This window comes from Carcharodon carcharias, chromosome 14 (assembly GCF_017639515.1).
Source record: "Carcharodon carcharias isolate sCarCar2 chromosome 14, sCarCar2.pri, whole genome shotgun sequence".
Classification (NCBI taxonomy): Eukaryota; Metazoa; Chordata; class Chondrichthyes; order Lamniformes; family Lamnidae; genus Carcharodon; species Carcharodon carcharias.
The window spans coordinates 15921445-15938164 of NC_054480.1; the positions used below are offsets into that span (position 1 = coordinate 15921445).

A 16720-nucleotide genomic window follows, 5' to 3' on the forward strand; every position below is an offset into this window, starting at 1 on the left:
GGTTTAAACCAAGGCCCCAATTCGCCATAAAAGACCCCATGGCATAATTATGAAGAAGAGCAGGGAAGCTTTTCCTGGAATCAAAACAAAAAAAAATGCTGGAAAAACTCAGCAGGTCTGGCAGCATCTGTGGAGATAGAAACAGAGTTAATGTTCCGAGTCCATATGGCTCTTCCTCAGAGTGCCCTGGTGTCCTGCCTAATGTTAATTCATCTTTCAACACCATGGGCTGGATTTCACGCATACCCTGTAGGTGGGTTTGAAGACTGGGGACATGTAAAATCCAGCGGGCGGCCTCCCTGCCTTCTACCCACACTCCCGCGACCTGTCTGAAGTTATATAGTGGGTAGGGAGGCTTTAATGGCCGCTTAAGGGCCATTTTACGGCAGGGTAGGTCCACACCATGAGGCAAGCCAGGCAGCTTTAGCAGCGCGGGCTGGTGTCGGTTGAGTGAGGAGGGTCCTCCTTTGCGGGTTCATGAGGCTCATTGGAGTTACTCCCCCAAAGGTCATTCCCCCTTTTATCCTCCTCCCTGGCCTCTTGAACCCGCCACCCCCACCCCCCTCATCAGGACAGGCCAGGATGCCCTGGCGAGGTGTACCCGGGCTGCTCGGAGTGATGGGATTGCCTATAATCCCAGCAGTGGCCACCGCTCCTGGCTGGCGTTGCTGGGACGACGGAGCTGTTGGACATCCAACTGGGCAATGCCTCTCAGGCGAGACCCCCCCCCCCCACCCCTTTCTCCTGAGAAAGAGGTGGAGGTCTTGCCTCAACGCTGTTCCCCCTAAGTTCAGGCTCCCCCAAACCTACAGCTGGTGACCAGGGCTCCCTTGTAAAATTCAGCCCCGCAGAAGTAGATCATCCACCCATGACCACATTGCTGTTGTGGGAGCTTACTATGTCCAAACTGAACGGCCATATCCCCTACATTCCAACAGTGACTAGGCTCCAGAATTACTTCATTGGCTACATAAAGCGCTTTGGGGCCCCACTGAAGCTGTGAAAGGCGCTATATAAATGCAAGCTCTCGGTTGAACTTTTGCTAGGGTGTTGCTAGCTGTCGCGGCAGTGTCCATGAAAGGCGTCTCTGGCCTTTGTAATGGGTCTGAGCGTTAGAAAAATGTGAGTGTGCGAGAGAAACAGCATTAATGCAGTGTGCTGTGAGGACCAGTTTAGCTTTGAGGACCGCTGGGTAGCACAGGGAGCAGAGTGTGCAGTGGTGCTGTTCCCTTTGCTCTTTCGAGTTAGTTACTTCTGGGTTTTTAGAAAATAATTTCCACAAGAGAAGCGGGGGGGGGGGGGGGGAAGTACTTGTTTAGATACGAACGAAATTTTCAAGTGTTCTGGGAAATGCCAGAGGACATGCAGAAAATGGGGCGTTGGGGGTTTTGGAATAGAAAGTCCGCCCTGCCTGCTAACTCGGCCCTTTCTTCAACTGGCGCGTGAAGGGGGAAATCTCTGTGTCGCTTGGAGGTTCCAGCCCCCTTGCTGCAGACATTGGTGGAGTCTGTGTCTTTGAAGTCAGGTCTCTTGCTCGTTTCTATCCGAGGGCTGGAGAATCAATCAGACACTAGGAGCTCCTTCAGCGGTGAAGTCACAGTCAGAGAGAGAGAGACACACACACACACACACACAGGGCAAAAAGACACACTCACTCACACACACAACTTCATACAGTCACTGCAAGGCAAAGTGGATCTTTTATTCCTGGTCGGAACTGTCGGTCACCCCTCTCACTGCGAAACTTTCCCCCACTCTGAGAGATCATTGGAAATGGTGGGAATTTCTGGCTCTTACCAGGGTGAGTAAACTCTGCTCTTTCACTTTGTTAAACTGCTGAAGTGGGACTTGTCTTTGTTCGGTTCTGATGGGAATGGAGCGCGATGGGGGCAAGATCGTAAACTTTCTATTTCCAAAAATGTTCACCGGAGAGGTTGAAGGTCCCCCCCTCCCCCCACCGACCAACTTTAAAAAAAAACTCCTTAAAGATAATTGATCAAAAAGAGAGAAATAGTCAGTGTGTGACATGTTGCTCTGGGACTCTGCACAACTTTTTTCCGAGGGTTTGAGTACGTGCCGTGTGTTGATGCTAAACGTGGTCATTGTGTTCTCCTGTCCTTGGGCAATGTGACAGATGGGGGTATGCACTCAGTGCGCTGAGCTGGCCATGTCTTTCTGAGGACCGGGTTATAATCCTTGTCCTTTTTTTTAATATGTAGAGTGCAAATTAAAACAATAGAACGTGCAACTGCTTGCAGTTATATTTCAATTTGATTCTTAAAAAACTGAGTCGAGCACAATTCCCTTATAGATTCATTTTTCTTGTATTTGCCTATCAATAACGCACAACACAGGATATCTGTTTAATCTGCACCATTTAATTGTTTACTCCGTAACAGTTGATCTTGAACTTGTTTTTGACTTGTAAATGTATTTTGCGTTCCTCGCATTTTACCTTGCACCAAACTGTAGTTGCATAACTGTTCAGAACAGTGCTCTCTATCTGTTATATACACAGTCAGAAATGGTCTCTATCTGTTATATACACAGTCAGGAATGGTCTCTATTTGTTATATACACAGTCAGGAATGGTCTCTATCTGTTATATACACAGTCAGGAATGGTCTCTATCTGTTATACACACAGTCAGGAATGGTCTCTATCTGTTATATACACAGTCAGGAATGGTCTCTATCTGTTATATACACAGTCAGGAATGGTCTCTATCTGTTATATACACAGTCAGGAATGGTCTGTATCTGTTATATACACAGTCAGGAATGGTCTCTATCTGTTATATACACAGTCAGGAATGGTCTCTATCTGTTATATACACAGTCAGGAATGGTCTCTATCTGTTATATACACAGTCAGGAATGGTCTCTATCTGTTATACACGCTGTCAGGAATGGTCTCTATCTGTTATATACACAGTCAGGAATGGTCTCTATCTGTTATACACACAGTCAGGAATGGTCTCTATCTGTTATATACACAGTCAGGAATGGTCTCTATCTGTTATATACACAGTCAGGAATGGTCTGTATCTGTTATATACACAGTCAGGAATGGTCTGTATCTGTTGTACACACAGTCAGGAATGGTCTGTATCTGTTGTACACACAGTCAGGAATGGTCTGTATCTGTTATACACACAGTCAGGAATGGTCTGTATCTGTTATACACACAGTCAGGAATGGTCTGTATCTGTTATACACACAGTCAGGAATGGTCTGTAGCTGTTATACACACAGTCAGGAATGGTCTGTAGCTGTTATACACACAGTCAGGAATGGTCTGTAGCTGTTATACACACAGTCAGGAATGGTCTGTAGCTGTTATACACACAGTCAGGAATGGTCTGTAGCTGTTATACACACAGTCAGGAATGGTCTGTATCTGTTATACACACAGTCAGGAATGGTCTGTATCTGTTATACACACAGTCAGGAATGGTCTGTATCTGTTATACACACAGTCAGGAATGGTCTGTATCTGTTATACACACAGTCAGGAATGGTCTGTATCTGTTATACACACAGTCAGGAATGGTCTGTATCTGTTATACACACAGTCAGGAATGGTCTGTATCTGTTATACACACAGTCAGGAATGGTCTGTATCTGTTATACACACAGTCAGGAATGGTCTGTATCTGTTACACACACAGTCAGGAATGGTCTGTATCTGTTACACACACAGTCAGGAATGGTCTGTATCTGTTATACACACAGTCAGGAATGGTCTGTATCTGTTATACACACAGTCAGGAATGGTCTGTATCTGTTATACACACAGTCAGGAATGGTCTGTATCTGTTATACACACAGTCAGGAATGGTCTGTATCTGTTATACACACAGTCAGGAATGGTCTGTATCTGTTATACACACAGTCAGGAATGGTCTGTATCTGTTACACACACAGTCAGGAATGGTCTGTATCTGTTATACACACAGTCAGGAATGGTCTGTATCTGTTATACACACAGTCAGGAATGGTCTGTATCTGTTATACACACAGTCAGGAATGGTCTGTATCTGTTATACACACAGTCAGGAATGGTCTGTATCTGTTATACACACAGTCAGGAATGGTCTGTATCTGTTATACACACAGTCAGGAATGGTCTGTATCTGTTATACACACAGTCAGGAATGGTCTCTATCTGTTATACACACAGTCAGGAATGGTCTCTATCTGTTATACACACTGTCAGAAATGGTCTCTATCTGTTATACACACAGTCAGAAATGGTCTCTATCTGTTATACACACTGTCAGGAATGGTCTCTATCTGTTATACACACTGTCAGGAATGGTCTCTATCTGTTATACACACTGTCAGGAATGGTCTGTATCTGTTATATACACAGTCAGGAATGGTCTGTATCTGTTATACACACAGTCAGGAATGGTCTGTATCTGTTATACACACAGTCAGGAATGGTCTGTATCTGTTATACACACAGTCAGGAATGGTCTGTATCTGTTATACACACAGTCAGGAATGGTCTGTATCTGTTATACACACAGTCAGGAATGGTCTGTATCTGTTATACACACAGTCAGGAATGGTCTCTATCTGTTATACACACAGTCAGGAATGGTCTGTATCTGTTATACACACAGTCAGGAATGGTCTCTATCTGTTATATACACAGTCAGGAATGGTCTCTATCTGTTATACACACAGTCAGGAATGGTCTCTATCTGTTATATACATAGTCAGGAATGGTCTGTAGCTGTTAGAGACCATTCCTGACTGTGTATATAACAGCTACAGACCATTCCTGACTGTGTATATAACAGCTACAGACCATTCCTGACTGTGTGTATAACAGATAGAGACCATTCCTGACTGTGTATATAACAGATAGAGACCATTCCTGACTGTGTATACAACAAATACAGACCATTCCTGACTGTGTATATATCTGTTATATCCACAGTCAGGAATGGTCTCTAACTGTTGTATCCACAGTCAGGAATGGTCTCTATCTGTTGTATCCACAGTCAGGAATGGTCTCTATCTGTTGTATCCACAGTCAGGAATGGTCTCTATCTGTTGTATCCACAGTCAGGAATGGTCTCTATCTGTTGTATCCACAGTCAGGAATGGTCTCTATCTGTTGTATCCACAGTCAGGAATGGTCTGATGTACGGAGTCAGGGACAGTCCTTACCTGTCGTATACACGATCAGGAACTGTCCTGTACCTGTCGTATACACGATCAGGAACGGTCTGATATTTGTTAAGGAAATATCCAGTTGTGGTACAATGTTTGTTGCATGGTCATGGCAATGCACTGCGTAATGGGTTGTATATGGTCTTTCATTTTGCCATATCTATTAGATACTCAGTAAATAATGGTGCAGTTTTTCAGGCAGTGATAAAATAAGAAAGAGAAGCAGAATAGGCCATTCTGCACTTTGACCCTGCTCTGCCATTCAATTATATCATGGCTAATCTTCTACTTCAACTCCACCTTCTTACATTAACCCACATCCCTTTATTATCCAAAAATCTATTGATCCCTGTCCTGAATATGCTCAATGACTGAACAACCACAAATCTCTAGGATAAAGGGTTCCAAAGATCCACAACCCTCTGAAGGATGAAAAATCTCCTCATCTCATTCGTAAATATGCAACATGTTATCTTGATGCTGTGACCCCTGGTTCTGGACACTCAGCCTTGGGAAATAGTCTCTCAACAAGTACCCTCTCAATTCTAATCTAACGTCTAACTCAGTGATTCACAAGTGACAACTCTCAATTTACTGCTGCCGTTCTCTGTTCTTGCATTCATTCTGGCATTTCTGCTCCGTCATTTACTCTCTAAATTTTTAGCCCTATTTTTAAGAGCCACCAGGCATAAGTGGACAAATGTCTTGCTTCCTTTTCCTGTCTTTATTTACTTGGCCCAACACAACTCCAGGCACATGGCTCCTTCATCAGTTCCAGACTTTTCCAGGATCAGCTTCTTACCTGGTTTTATTGGGGAATCCAGTAGGATTGTCCTTCTTCACCTGTGCATCTTAATGTTGGAGAATCGTGCTCCTATGAAACTAGATTCTTCGCCCAGTTATTAAGTTGTGATTACTTTACAACATGATGTGCTTCTGCCAAGGCTGCTTCCCACGGGTATCTGTTTTATGTGTAACTTGCATTTTTGTTGGCACCTAATAACATGGAGAAACCTCACAAGGCACTTGGTGGAGGCATGAGGGAATAACAGACACTAAATCAGGTGAGGAAAAGTGAACAAAGGTTTGGTAAAAATGAATGTTTTAAGGAGGCTTTTAAGGTGGGGGGGGTGTTGGATGTTGGAGAGGTTTACAGAGGCAAATCATGAGTGTGGGGCTTAGGTGGGTGAAAGCACAGCTGCCAATAGTAGGTATGTACGTACAAACATACGAATTAGGAGCAGGAGTAGGCTGCTCTACCCCTCTGGCCTGCTTCGCCATTCAATAAGATCATGGCTGATCTGATTTTAACCCCACATTCCAGCCTACCCCCGATAACCTTTCACCCCTTTGCTTATCAAGAATCCATCTACCTCTGCCTTAAAGATATTCAAGGACTCTGCTTCAACCATCCTTTGATGAAGAGAATTCCAAAGTCTCTCAACCCTCTGGGAAAAAACAATTTTCATCATCTCTGTCCTAAATGGACAAGCCCTTATTTTAAAACAGTCACACCGAGTTCTAGATTTTCCCACAAGAGGAAACAGCCTCTCGACATTCACCCTGTCAAGACGCCTCAGGATCTTATATGATTCATTCAAGTCGCCTCTTACTCTTCTAAACTCCAGCCGATACAAGCCCAGCCTGTCCAACCTTTCCTCATAAGACAACCCTCCCATTCCAGATATTAATCTAGTAAACTTTCTCTGAACTGCTTCTAATGCATTTACATCCTTCCTTGAATAAGGAGACCAATGCAGTATTCCAGATGTAGTCTCGCCAATGCCCTATATAACTGAGACATAACCTCCCTACTCTTGTATTCAATTCCCCTTGCGATAAATGATAACATTCTAGCAGCTTTGCTAACGACTTGCTGCAGTTGCACACTTGTGAAAGGAATAAGGCGCAGTGTGGCCAGGTAAGAGGAGCTGGGGTTATGGGGCAGCAAGAGGTTACTGAGAGAAGGTGAGATGAGGCAATGGGACTTGGTACAGTAAAGTTTTAGGTGTGTCAGCCATGCCTCAGTTGGTAGCACTCTCACCTCTGAATCATAAGGTTTCAGGTACAAGTCCTCACTCCAGGGCTTGAGCACCAAAAAAATCAAGGCTGACACTCCAGTGCAGGACTGAAGGAGTGCTGTACTGTCAGAGGTGCCGTCTTTCAGATGAGACATTAAGCCAAGGTCCCATCTGCCTGCTCTGGTGGGTGTAAAAGATCCCATGACACTATTTCAAAGAAGAGCAGAGGAGTTACCCCCGGTGTCCTGGACAATATTTACCTTCAATCAGCATCAAACAAAACAGATTTTATCGGGCAATTGTCACTTTGCTGTTTGTGGGAGTTTACTGTGCACAAATTGGTTGCTGTGTTTCCTACATTACTACAGTGACTGCACTTCAAAAGCATTTCGTTGTCTGCAAAGCACTTTGAGACCTCCGATGATCATGAGAAGTGCTGTAGAATTGCAGGTCTTTCTTCCTTTTATGAGCTGAAGTTCAGAAGCTGAAGGACAGGAGCCCAACCAGGAAAGCACCGAAGCAAAAGAAGGAAAGAACTTACATTTACATCGCACCTTGGCTGACTTCCAGATGTCCCAAGACACTGCACTGCCGTTGAAGTACTTTTGAGGTGTAGTCAACTGTTGTAATGTGGGCAAACATGGCAGCCAATTTACAAACAGTAAATTAAAAATAAATAGCTCGATATGTTTTGGTGGTGTTGGTTGAGGATCAAATGTTGACCAAGACCTTGAACTCCCTTGCTCTTCAAATAGTAGCTTGAAATATTTTAGCTCCCCGTGAGAGGGCAGATGGGATGCCAGTTTAATGGTCCTGTTGATAGATAGCAGCTTTGATTGTACAGTGCTTCCTCAGTACTGCACTGGAGTATCAGCTTAGACCAGGGGTCTGCGATCTGGCTCTGGAATCATATGCAGCTCTTTGACATTTCGTTTGCAACTCTCAACCTTTTCCAGTTGGATCACATTTAAGTCAAGTTAAATTAAGTCCAGAAAAGTGAGAGCAGTGTTGTTATTGTGGGGATAAAAGACGAATCATTATGCTGCTCCTTATGGTTTCAAATGATCATTTTAACTAGAATCACAGAATTGTTATGGTGAAGAAGGAGGCCATTTGGCCCATCGTGTCTGCACTGGCTCTCTGAGCATCATTGTGCTCTAAATAAACCTATTTGAGTGGTATAGGTAATGCCTTTACTTCGAGGAACAGGTTTGGTTGCGAACATTATCATTTCCAGTATAGCTGAGATGATGAATTATTCTGAATGTGCCTTTAGAAGCTTTTTCTTAATCACAAGGATCAATAGACAAAAAAGTTCTCTTAGTTATCCTAAGTTAAAGTTTGTTTTAAAGTTGACTTTTCTGCCAAAATTATTTTGGAAAAGAAAGTCAAAAAACATGAAAATTCAGAGTTAAGTCTTTTTTTCTATTGATACATAAATTCAGTATTTTATTTATTGCATGCACAAATTTATGCATTCTACCAGAGACACTTGGCAACATTCCACACATTTGGTTTAGAAATGCTGAATTTTCATCTTGCAGCTCCCAATTGGTTTTTATTTTATGCAATTTTTTTTTAAAAGGGACAATCAGGTCAGAAAGGTTGCCACCCCCTGGCCTAGATTATGTGCCCAGGCCCCTGGAGAGGGGCTTGAACTCAGCTTTCTGATGTAGACACTTGACAAGGGCACAAATGGAGGGTTTGAACAGCAGATGAGCTGACATGGTGACTTGAGAGAGGCAGTGTGAAGGAGGTGAAAGTAAGTGGTCTTTCTGACCGAGAGGATGCAGGATTGCAAAACTCAACTCCAGGTTGAACGGGACTCTCGAGCCTGCAAACAGTTAGGTTCCATTAGAAACAGCAACCAGGGAGGGGGATGAAGTCTGTGACAAGTCAAGTACCGAGCTAATGCCAGCAGGCAAAGGCAATAGATTTGACTGTTTCCAGTGAGTCAGGACCAGTGTGGTATCTGATGAAGACACAGTTATATACACAGTCAGTAACAACTTTAGATCATGAACTCTCTCCTCCATCCCGACCCCCTTTCCGATCTCCCTTTTTCCAATAATTTATATAGATTTTTCTTTTCCCACCTTTTTCCATTATTTTTAAATGTATTTCCATCCATTGCTTTATCTCTACATTTTAGCCTATTTCGATCCCTTCCCTCCACCCCACCCCCACTAGGGCTATCTGTATCTTGCTTGTCCTGCTTTCTACCCTTAATGTCACCATTAGCACATTCCTTAGCTAATATCACCACCATCAACACCTCTTTGTCCTTTTGTCTATGACATCTTTTGGTTATCTTCACCTATCACTGGCCCTCTATCCAGCTCTACTTGTCTCCCCCACCCCTTAAACCAGCTTATATTTCACCTCTCTTCTATTTTTACTTAGTTCTGTTGAAGAGTCATACGGACTCGAAATGTTAACTGTGTCCCTCTCCGCAGATGCTGCCAGACCTGCTGAGTTTTTCCAGGTATTTTTGTTTTTGTTTTGGATTTCCAGCATCTGCAGTTTTTTGCCTTTATCTCAGTAAACGTATGGATTGTTTTATATACGTATCCCAATGATACATAGAAGAATCTAGGAGTAGGCAAAGGCCATTCAGCCCCTTTAAGATGCTTCACTGTTCAAGCCTTTCGGGGCAGAAACTTACAGATTTTTACCACCCTTTGTGTGAAAAATGGCCTAGGTCTGATATTAGATTATGTCCCCCCCGCTGTCCTCCCCCACCCCCCGTCCTCCCCCCCCCTCCTCCCGCCCTCTCCTCCCCCCTCCTTCACCTTCCTCCTCCCCCTCCCCCTTCCCCTCCCCCCACCAGAAAAAATAGTTTCACCATATCTACCCTATCAAATCCCTTTTAATATTAATATTAAAGTTATAAGATCCTGAGGAGCCTTGGCAGGGTTGATGTGGAGAAGATGTTTCCTCTTGTGGGAGAATCTAGTACTAAGGGCCACTTTTTTTAGGACAGAGATGAGGAGAAATATTTTCTCCGAGAGAGATGTGAGTCTTTGGAACCCTCTTAATCAAAAGGCGGTGGAAGAAGAGTCTTTGAATATTTTTAAGGCAGAGGGAGATGGATTCTTGATTAACAAGGGGATGAAAGGCTATCAGGGGTATAGGCGGGAATGTGGAGTTGAGGTTACAATCAGATCAACCTTGATCTTGTTGAAGGGCAGAGCAGACTTGAAGGGCAGAGTGGCCCACTCCTGCCCTTAATTCATATGTTCGTATTTAAAGCAGTTAGATCGAATCACCCCTCAATCTTAAAAATTCAGGGGAATACAAGGCAAGTTTGTGCAATTTGTCCTCCAATTTAATCCTTTTAGCCCCAGTATCATTCTGGTAAATATGTGTGTTCCACCCCCTCCAAGGCCAAGGCCAATACACCCTTCCTGCAATGTGGTGTTTAGAATTGATGGCAGTACCTCGGTTGGGGTATGAACAGAGCGCTATACAGCTGAAGCATATTCCTCCCCCTTGTATTTCAGCCCCCTTGAGATAAAGGCCAACATTCCATTAGCCTTTTTGATTGCTTTTTTTTTTGTATCTGGCTACTAGCTTTAAATGATTTGTGTGCTTGGATGCCCAAACCTCATTGCTCCTCCACAGTCCCTTGTTCTTCAGCATTTAGAAATTCCTCTTGATTTATCTCTCACTGGTAGGTGGATACATTAATGGTGTCACATCCTCTTATAAGCAGTGTTGCTTATAGCCTTGCTGCAGTCAGCCCTGTAATAATAACTTGCCCAACTGGTTGCCGCTAAGGGGTGGGGGGGGGTTGAACTCTCTATTCCCTCCCCCAGGCACTTGATACGACAGCAATGGGCCCCATGCTGACCACGTTTGTGAATGAGTGTGCCCTTGCATGCACCCCCCCCCCCCCCCAGCAGAAATTCCTGTTGCTGTCCATGTTTAACAGGATTCTACTGTACTTCAGTTTCCTGGACTGCTGGGTGGCCCAATGAAAGCTGCCTTACAGACTGACCCGACACACACACACAGTGAGCAGCAGCAAGAGTGCAACATTTGCAGATGTTTTCTGACTGGTGGTATAATGAACAAGAGGCTATTTTCCTCTAACGCTTTTTAGCTATGTGAAGATTGATACTGCAAATACTTCATCCATCCCCGTAGCGATCTCCAAAGTCAGCAGTAAACTGGCAAGCTTAAATGGAAGGCTAGAATAAACTTGTATTCATATAGTGATCATTGACGACATCAGGACTTTCCAAAATGCTTTACACCCAATGAAGTACTTTTAAAGTGTAGTCACTGTTGGAATGTAAAAAACACCGGCAGTCAATTTGCACACAGCACGCTTCCAAAAACAGTTATGTGATAATGACTAGATAATCTGTTTTGTAGTGATGTTGATAGAGGGATTAAGTGTTGACCAGGGTGCCAGGGAGAACTCCCCAGGCTCCTCTTCCGAATAGAACCATGACCTACTGAGCCATAACTGACAGCAGGATACAGGTTATGGTGGGACTAGTGAGAGACACTCAAGTTTGGCTCAAATTGCTACCACCATTGTATTTCTTTTAGACATTGGCAAGATCGATTTTAAAATCACCCGGATTCATTCTGTAGAGGCCAGAGACATGGCTTAGTTTCCACCGGCCTGTGCAGACTTGCCCAAGCTGTTGAGGAGGTAGTTGGGAAATAGCCTTCAGCTGCCTGGGCCCCACGCTCAGGAATTCTCTCCCTAAGTCTTTCTGCCTCTGTCTCCATTTCAAGACATTTCTTAAAATCCACATCTTTGACTAAATGTTTAATCACCTAATGCCTGACTGTCAGATTTTTTTCTGATTATGCGCCTGTGATTTAAAAAAAAAAATTCATTCATGGGATGTGGGCATCACTGACATCACACAGCATTTATTGCCCATCCCTAATTGCCCTTGCTCAGAGGGCAGTTAGGGGTCAACCACGTTGCTGTGGGTCTGGAGTCACACGTAGGCCAGACCAGCTAAGGATAGCAGATTCCCTTCCCTAAAGGACATTAGTGAACCAGACGGGTTTTTACGACAATTGGCAATGGTTTCATGGTCATCATTAGACTTTTTTAATTCCAGATTTTTATTGGTGGGATTTGAACCCAGGTCCCCAGAACATTACCCTGAGTCCCTGGAATATGAGTCCAGTGACAATGCCACGCCTCTCTAATTTAGTCACCTACCCTAATGCTTGTTAAAGGCACTAGATAAATGCAAGCATTAATGTTGCGATTTAGTAGCACCTACTGGGTAGTATCGAAGGGTGGCCGAAGGAGGAGTCGCTAAAGCTTGGGAGATAGGCCCTCATGATTCACCCACCCCGTGGAAACTTAAACTGTTGGAAAACTCAGGCTGTGCAGCCTCCCATTTCCCTCACAGTGCTTCTGGGAGAGTTGTTCTGGGCTGGGAATGGGGGCCATCATAATCCAGCATGATTGGCCTCGTGCAGGGTGGGGATGGGGGAACAGAAAAACGCAACTACATGGCTCTGCCGTGAGGTTGTCACTCCTTTGGGATTTGGGACTAGCACAGGTTCTGTAAGCAGCAGATGTTTACAGCACACACACACTGAAGATCGGCAAAGATCCTTTTAATTCTCAGTTCGAAGCTGAACGCTAGATATTTGCAGGAGTTGAAAATGCGATCAGCGACATAATGACACAGTCACACCTCTCTCTACACCCCCCCCTTTAAAAATAAAACAGGTCATAGAATCATACAGCACACTAGGAGGCCATTCAGCCCATCATTCTTGTGCCAGGTCTTTGAAAGATCTGTCCAATTCTGCACACTTTCCTGCTCCCTCCCCATACCATCTTTTAATGGTCTCTGAGCGATCTTGGTCTTCTGTCACAACACTAGACATCTTTCTTCCATAAAGCAGCCATGCCAACTAGCTCTGAAATCATTGCTAAGCTCGGGGGGTGGGGGGGTGTGGTTTTGGTCCATTTAAGTGCATGTATGCACGTTGCATTTCTGCTGATAATCCTGGCAATTTCGAGGACCCACCCCGATATATACTTCTCAAGATCAGGCCAGTGGCTGGTTCGCTGCTCTCATGACGTATTTGGTCTTGGCCATCTTCTTCAGGATGGATTCCTCCTTCTTCCATTCTTGCACCAGTACTAAATTCCCTCGCTGCAGCGCACAGTTATTCGATGAGTCCGCAAATGTTAAAGACTTTTAGCTCGAAACCAGCATCGTACAACATTTGCGCTGTTGGAAAACTCACTTCTCTTTGTCGTTCACCACGGGGTGGGGGGGTGGGTGGGGGCCATGTTGCTTGTCGATGGCTTGTGCCCAGCTATAAGGTAAGTAAGACATGCATCTGTGGGAAGGAAAATTAAGGGTAGCCATTAATGTGAGTATAGAATGAAAAAGGGGCTAAAAAGTGGGGTGGTGGGGGTGGGTCAACTTGTATGTCAAGTTTATGCAAAAAGACGATTTTTGGGACCAGAAAAATGGGGTCAACTTATACACTGTGTTGGCTTATTCGGCACGATCTGTGATCATTTTCTTTTCTCACGACAAGTTCTTTAAAAAGGGTTCCGACCAAAAGAGAATTTGTTCTGGTCAAACACGCCCTCCCCAAAAAAAAAATCATCTTCTGACACGATATTACTCCATCAGTTCCTATACTGTTTCAGAGACAGAAACTGTCACTTACACCGTGCTTTTATTTTTCTCTCTGACAGTAAGAATTGTCTATGACAAGAAACTGTTACCCTTTTGCATTGACCCATAATCCAGCTGCAGCTGTCTTTCAACACACATCCTTATCTTTCAACGGAGAACCTTTATGTAAAGAAGTCAGAACATTCGATGCCGTGTGATACCTTCGTTTTTCTCTGTGATGTTTTGATTGCTGTGGTCAGTTGAAAGAATTAATGGCTCAGTTTGACAGACAGCCTCACAGAGCAGCAATGTCTGATTTCTGGTTTGTGTTTTTAAAAATTCACTCCAGGGTTGTGGCCCTCTCTGGCAAGGCCAGCATTTACCCCAGGTCCCTGGTTGCCCTTGAGAAGGTGGTGGTAAGCCACCACCTTCAGTCTCTGCAGCCCTCCAGACGAAGGTACACCCACAGTGCTGTGAGGGAGGCAGTATGAGGACTTTGAGCCAGTTGTGATGAAGAAAACGGCGGTTATATTTCCAAGTCAGGATAGTGTGTGACTTGGAAGGAAGCTTTCAGATGGTGATGTTCCCTTGCACCTGCTGTCTTCCCCTTCTAGGTGGTAGAGGTTGTAGGATTGGGAAGTGCTTTTGAAGGAGATTGTGGGAGTTGATGTATTGTGTATTGCATTAATTGATCTCCCAGAGGTGAGAGTAGGAATACCACACTCACTCAGTGTGAGCTTTGCCTGGCCAGGGGTAAAAAAACCAATGATGATTCTCATTCCTGATCACCACCCAATGCTTCCGACAGATGTGGATGATGGATGAGAGCAGAATCAAAGGGTGAATGGGGAAGGGTCCAGTGACAAGGTGCGCAAAAGTCAAATAAACATTTCTGTGCCATTATGTTCACAAATATAAGTATTAATCATAGAAAATGCTGGAAAAGTTCAGCAGGTCCGGCAGCATCTGTGGAGGGGGAAACAGAGTTAATGTTTCGAGTCCGTATGACTCTTCAGAGCTCTGAAACGTTAACTCTGTTTCTGTCTCCACAGATGCTGCTGAGCTTTTCCAGCATTTTCTATTTTTATTTCAGATTTCTGCAGTATTTTGCTTTTATTAATGTATTAGTCATGTACACTTGGAAACTGTAGAGTATTAAATCTATGTTTCTGAAGAGAACTAAAGAGACTCCTGTCATTGTCAATCCGAAGTTCCAGTAATCTCTCACTTTGCGCTGAGAAAGAGAGACTTGCATTTATTTAGCGCTTTTCACGACCACCAGCCACCCCAAAGTGCTTTGCAGCTAATAAGGTACTTTTTTTTTGAAGTGTTGTTGCAGTTGTAATGTAGGAAACAGGGTGTAATGGCCAGGTAACATCTTTTGTGATGGAAACACTCAGCAGGTCAGACAGCGTCTGCGGAGAGAGAAACAGCGTTAATACTTCAGGTCAATGACTTGTCATCAGAAGACATGATGAAAGGTCATTGACCTGAATTGTGTACTCTGTTTCTCTTTCCACAAATACTGTCTGACCCGCAGCACTTTTTGTTCTCATTTCAGGTTTCCAGCATCTGCACTCACCTGCTTTGCGACTAACCTTTATTTGTGATGTTGATTGAGGCATAAATATTGACCAGGGCACAGAGGATGACCCCCCCCTCCACCTCCCCCCGCTCCTCTTCGAATACAGTGCCATGGGATCTTTTATGTCCAGCCGAGGGGGGCCAGATGAGGCCTTGGCTTAACCAGTCACCCGAAAGACATTGTTCGGAGATGCCACCGTCCATTCAACCTGGACAGTCTGACCCCTATGTGTTGCGCCATGTTATGAAGGAGGGACTCGGGTTCAGTCCCCGCTCTGTGTGTAGTAAGCTGGGGCAGCACTGAGAACACTCCAGCGCTGTCATGGGCTAAGGGTGTTGTCAGGGGTAGGGGGTGTTGGGGGGGTGGGTGGGGGAGCTGGGTGTGGTTTTGGAAATAAAAATGGGCATGATTTCCGCTCCTGAGTGATCTCTGCTGGAAGGTGTGGGTGAAGGGGTGAGGGCCAGATCATGCTCGGGTTGTGCTGCTTTTTCCGCCTGGTCAGTTTGTCTTCTTAAAACCACTCCGGCCACGTGTTTGTGTCCTGGCACATGGAACTCTGTAGCGTTGAGGGGAGAGCTTTCTGAATGCAGTTGCCTGACCAGGACCTATGGACTGGCCATCAGCATGAGCCTTATAGCGCAGTGGGGGGGAAAATAAACGTGTTGACCATCTATGCAAAGCACTCGGAAGGTGCAGGCTGTGCTTGTTGCACAACAGTACCTCGAGGGAAAAGAATGGAGAAAAAAATTAAAGGAGAATTCTAGAACCAGGGGACGTAGATTCAAGATAAGTGGCAGAAGGTGTAGGGGGGGATCAAGAGGAAGAACTTTTTTACGCAGAGGGTAGTGGGTGTCTGGAATTCACTGCCCAAGTTGGTGGTAGAGGCAGAAACCCTTTTAAAAAGTACCTGGATCTGCACCTTAAGTGTTGTAAGCTGCAGGGCTATGGGCCGGGTGCAGGAAGGTGGGATTAGAAAGGGCACCTGGGTGTCCTCAGGCTGGCATGGACAAGATGGGCCGAATGGCCTCCTTCTGTGCTGTAACTTTTCTATGGTTCTGTGGTTTCCATGGAGTTTCCCTAATGGGTACAGGAATGATTGGGAGCTCAGTGAATGTCGCAGGGAAAATCTCAGGGTGTTAAGATGTCTCACCCTTCCATGCTGTGATACTGAGGGAGTGCGACACTGTCAGATGTGCCACCTTTTGGTGAGACATTAAACCCTGGGGACAAGCCCTTTCCGTCCTCTCAGGTAAGAAGTCCCATGGCACTGTGTAAAGGGGAGCAGGGGAGTTATCCCTGGCA

At 44.7% G+C, this 16720-nt stretch overlaps 1 protein-coding gene across 1 annotated transcript in view; it reads left to right on the forward strand.

The window, feature by feature from the left end:
* Positions 1–1515: 1515 nt before the first annotated feature.
* Positions 1516–16720, forward strand: part of LOC121287455 (protein CBFA2T1-like) — a 146599-nt gene continuing 131394 nt past the window's right edge. The window contains exon 1 of the mRNA XM_041205353.1: positions 1516–1801. Within this exon, the coding sequence (XP_041061287.1) occupies positions 1774–1801 (28 nt within the window). The 5' untranslated portion in view covers positions 1516–1773. The remainder of the gene's footprint in view (positions 1802–16720) is intronic.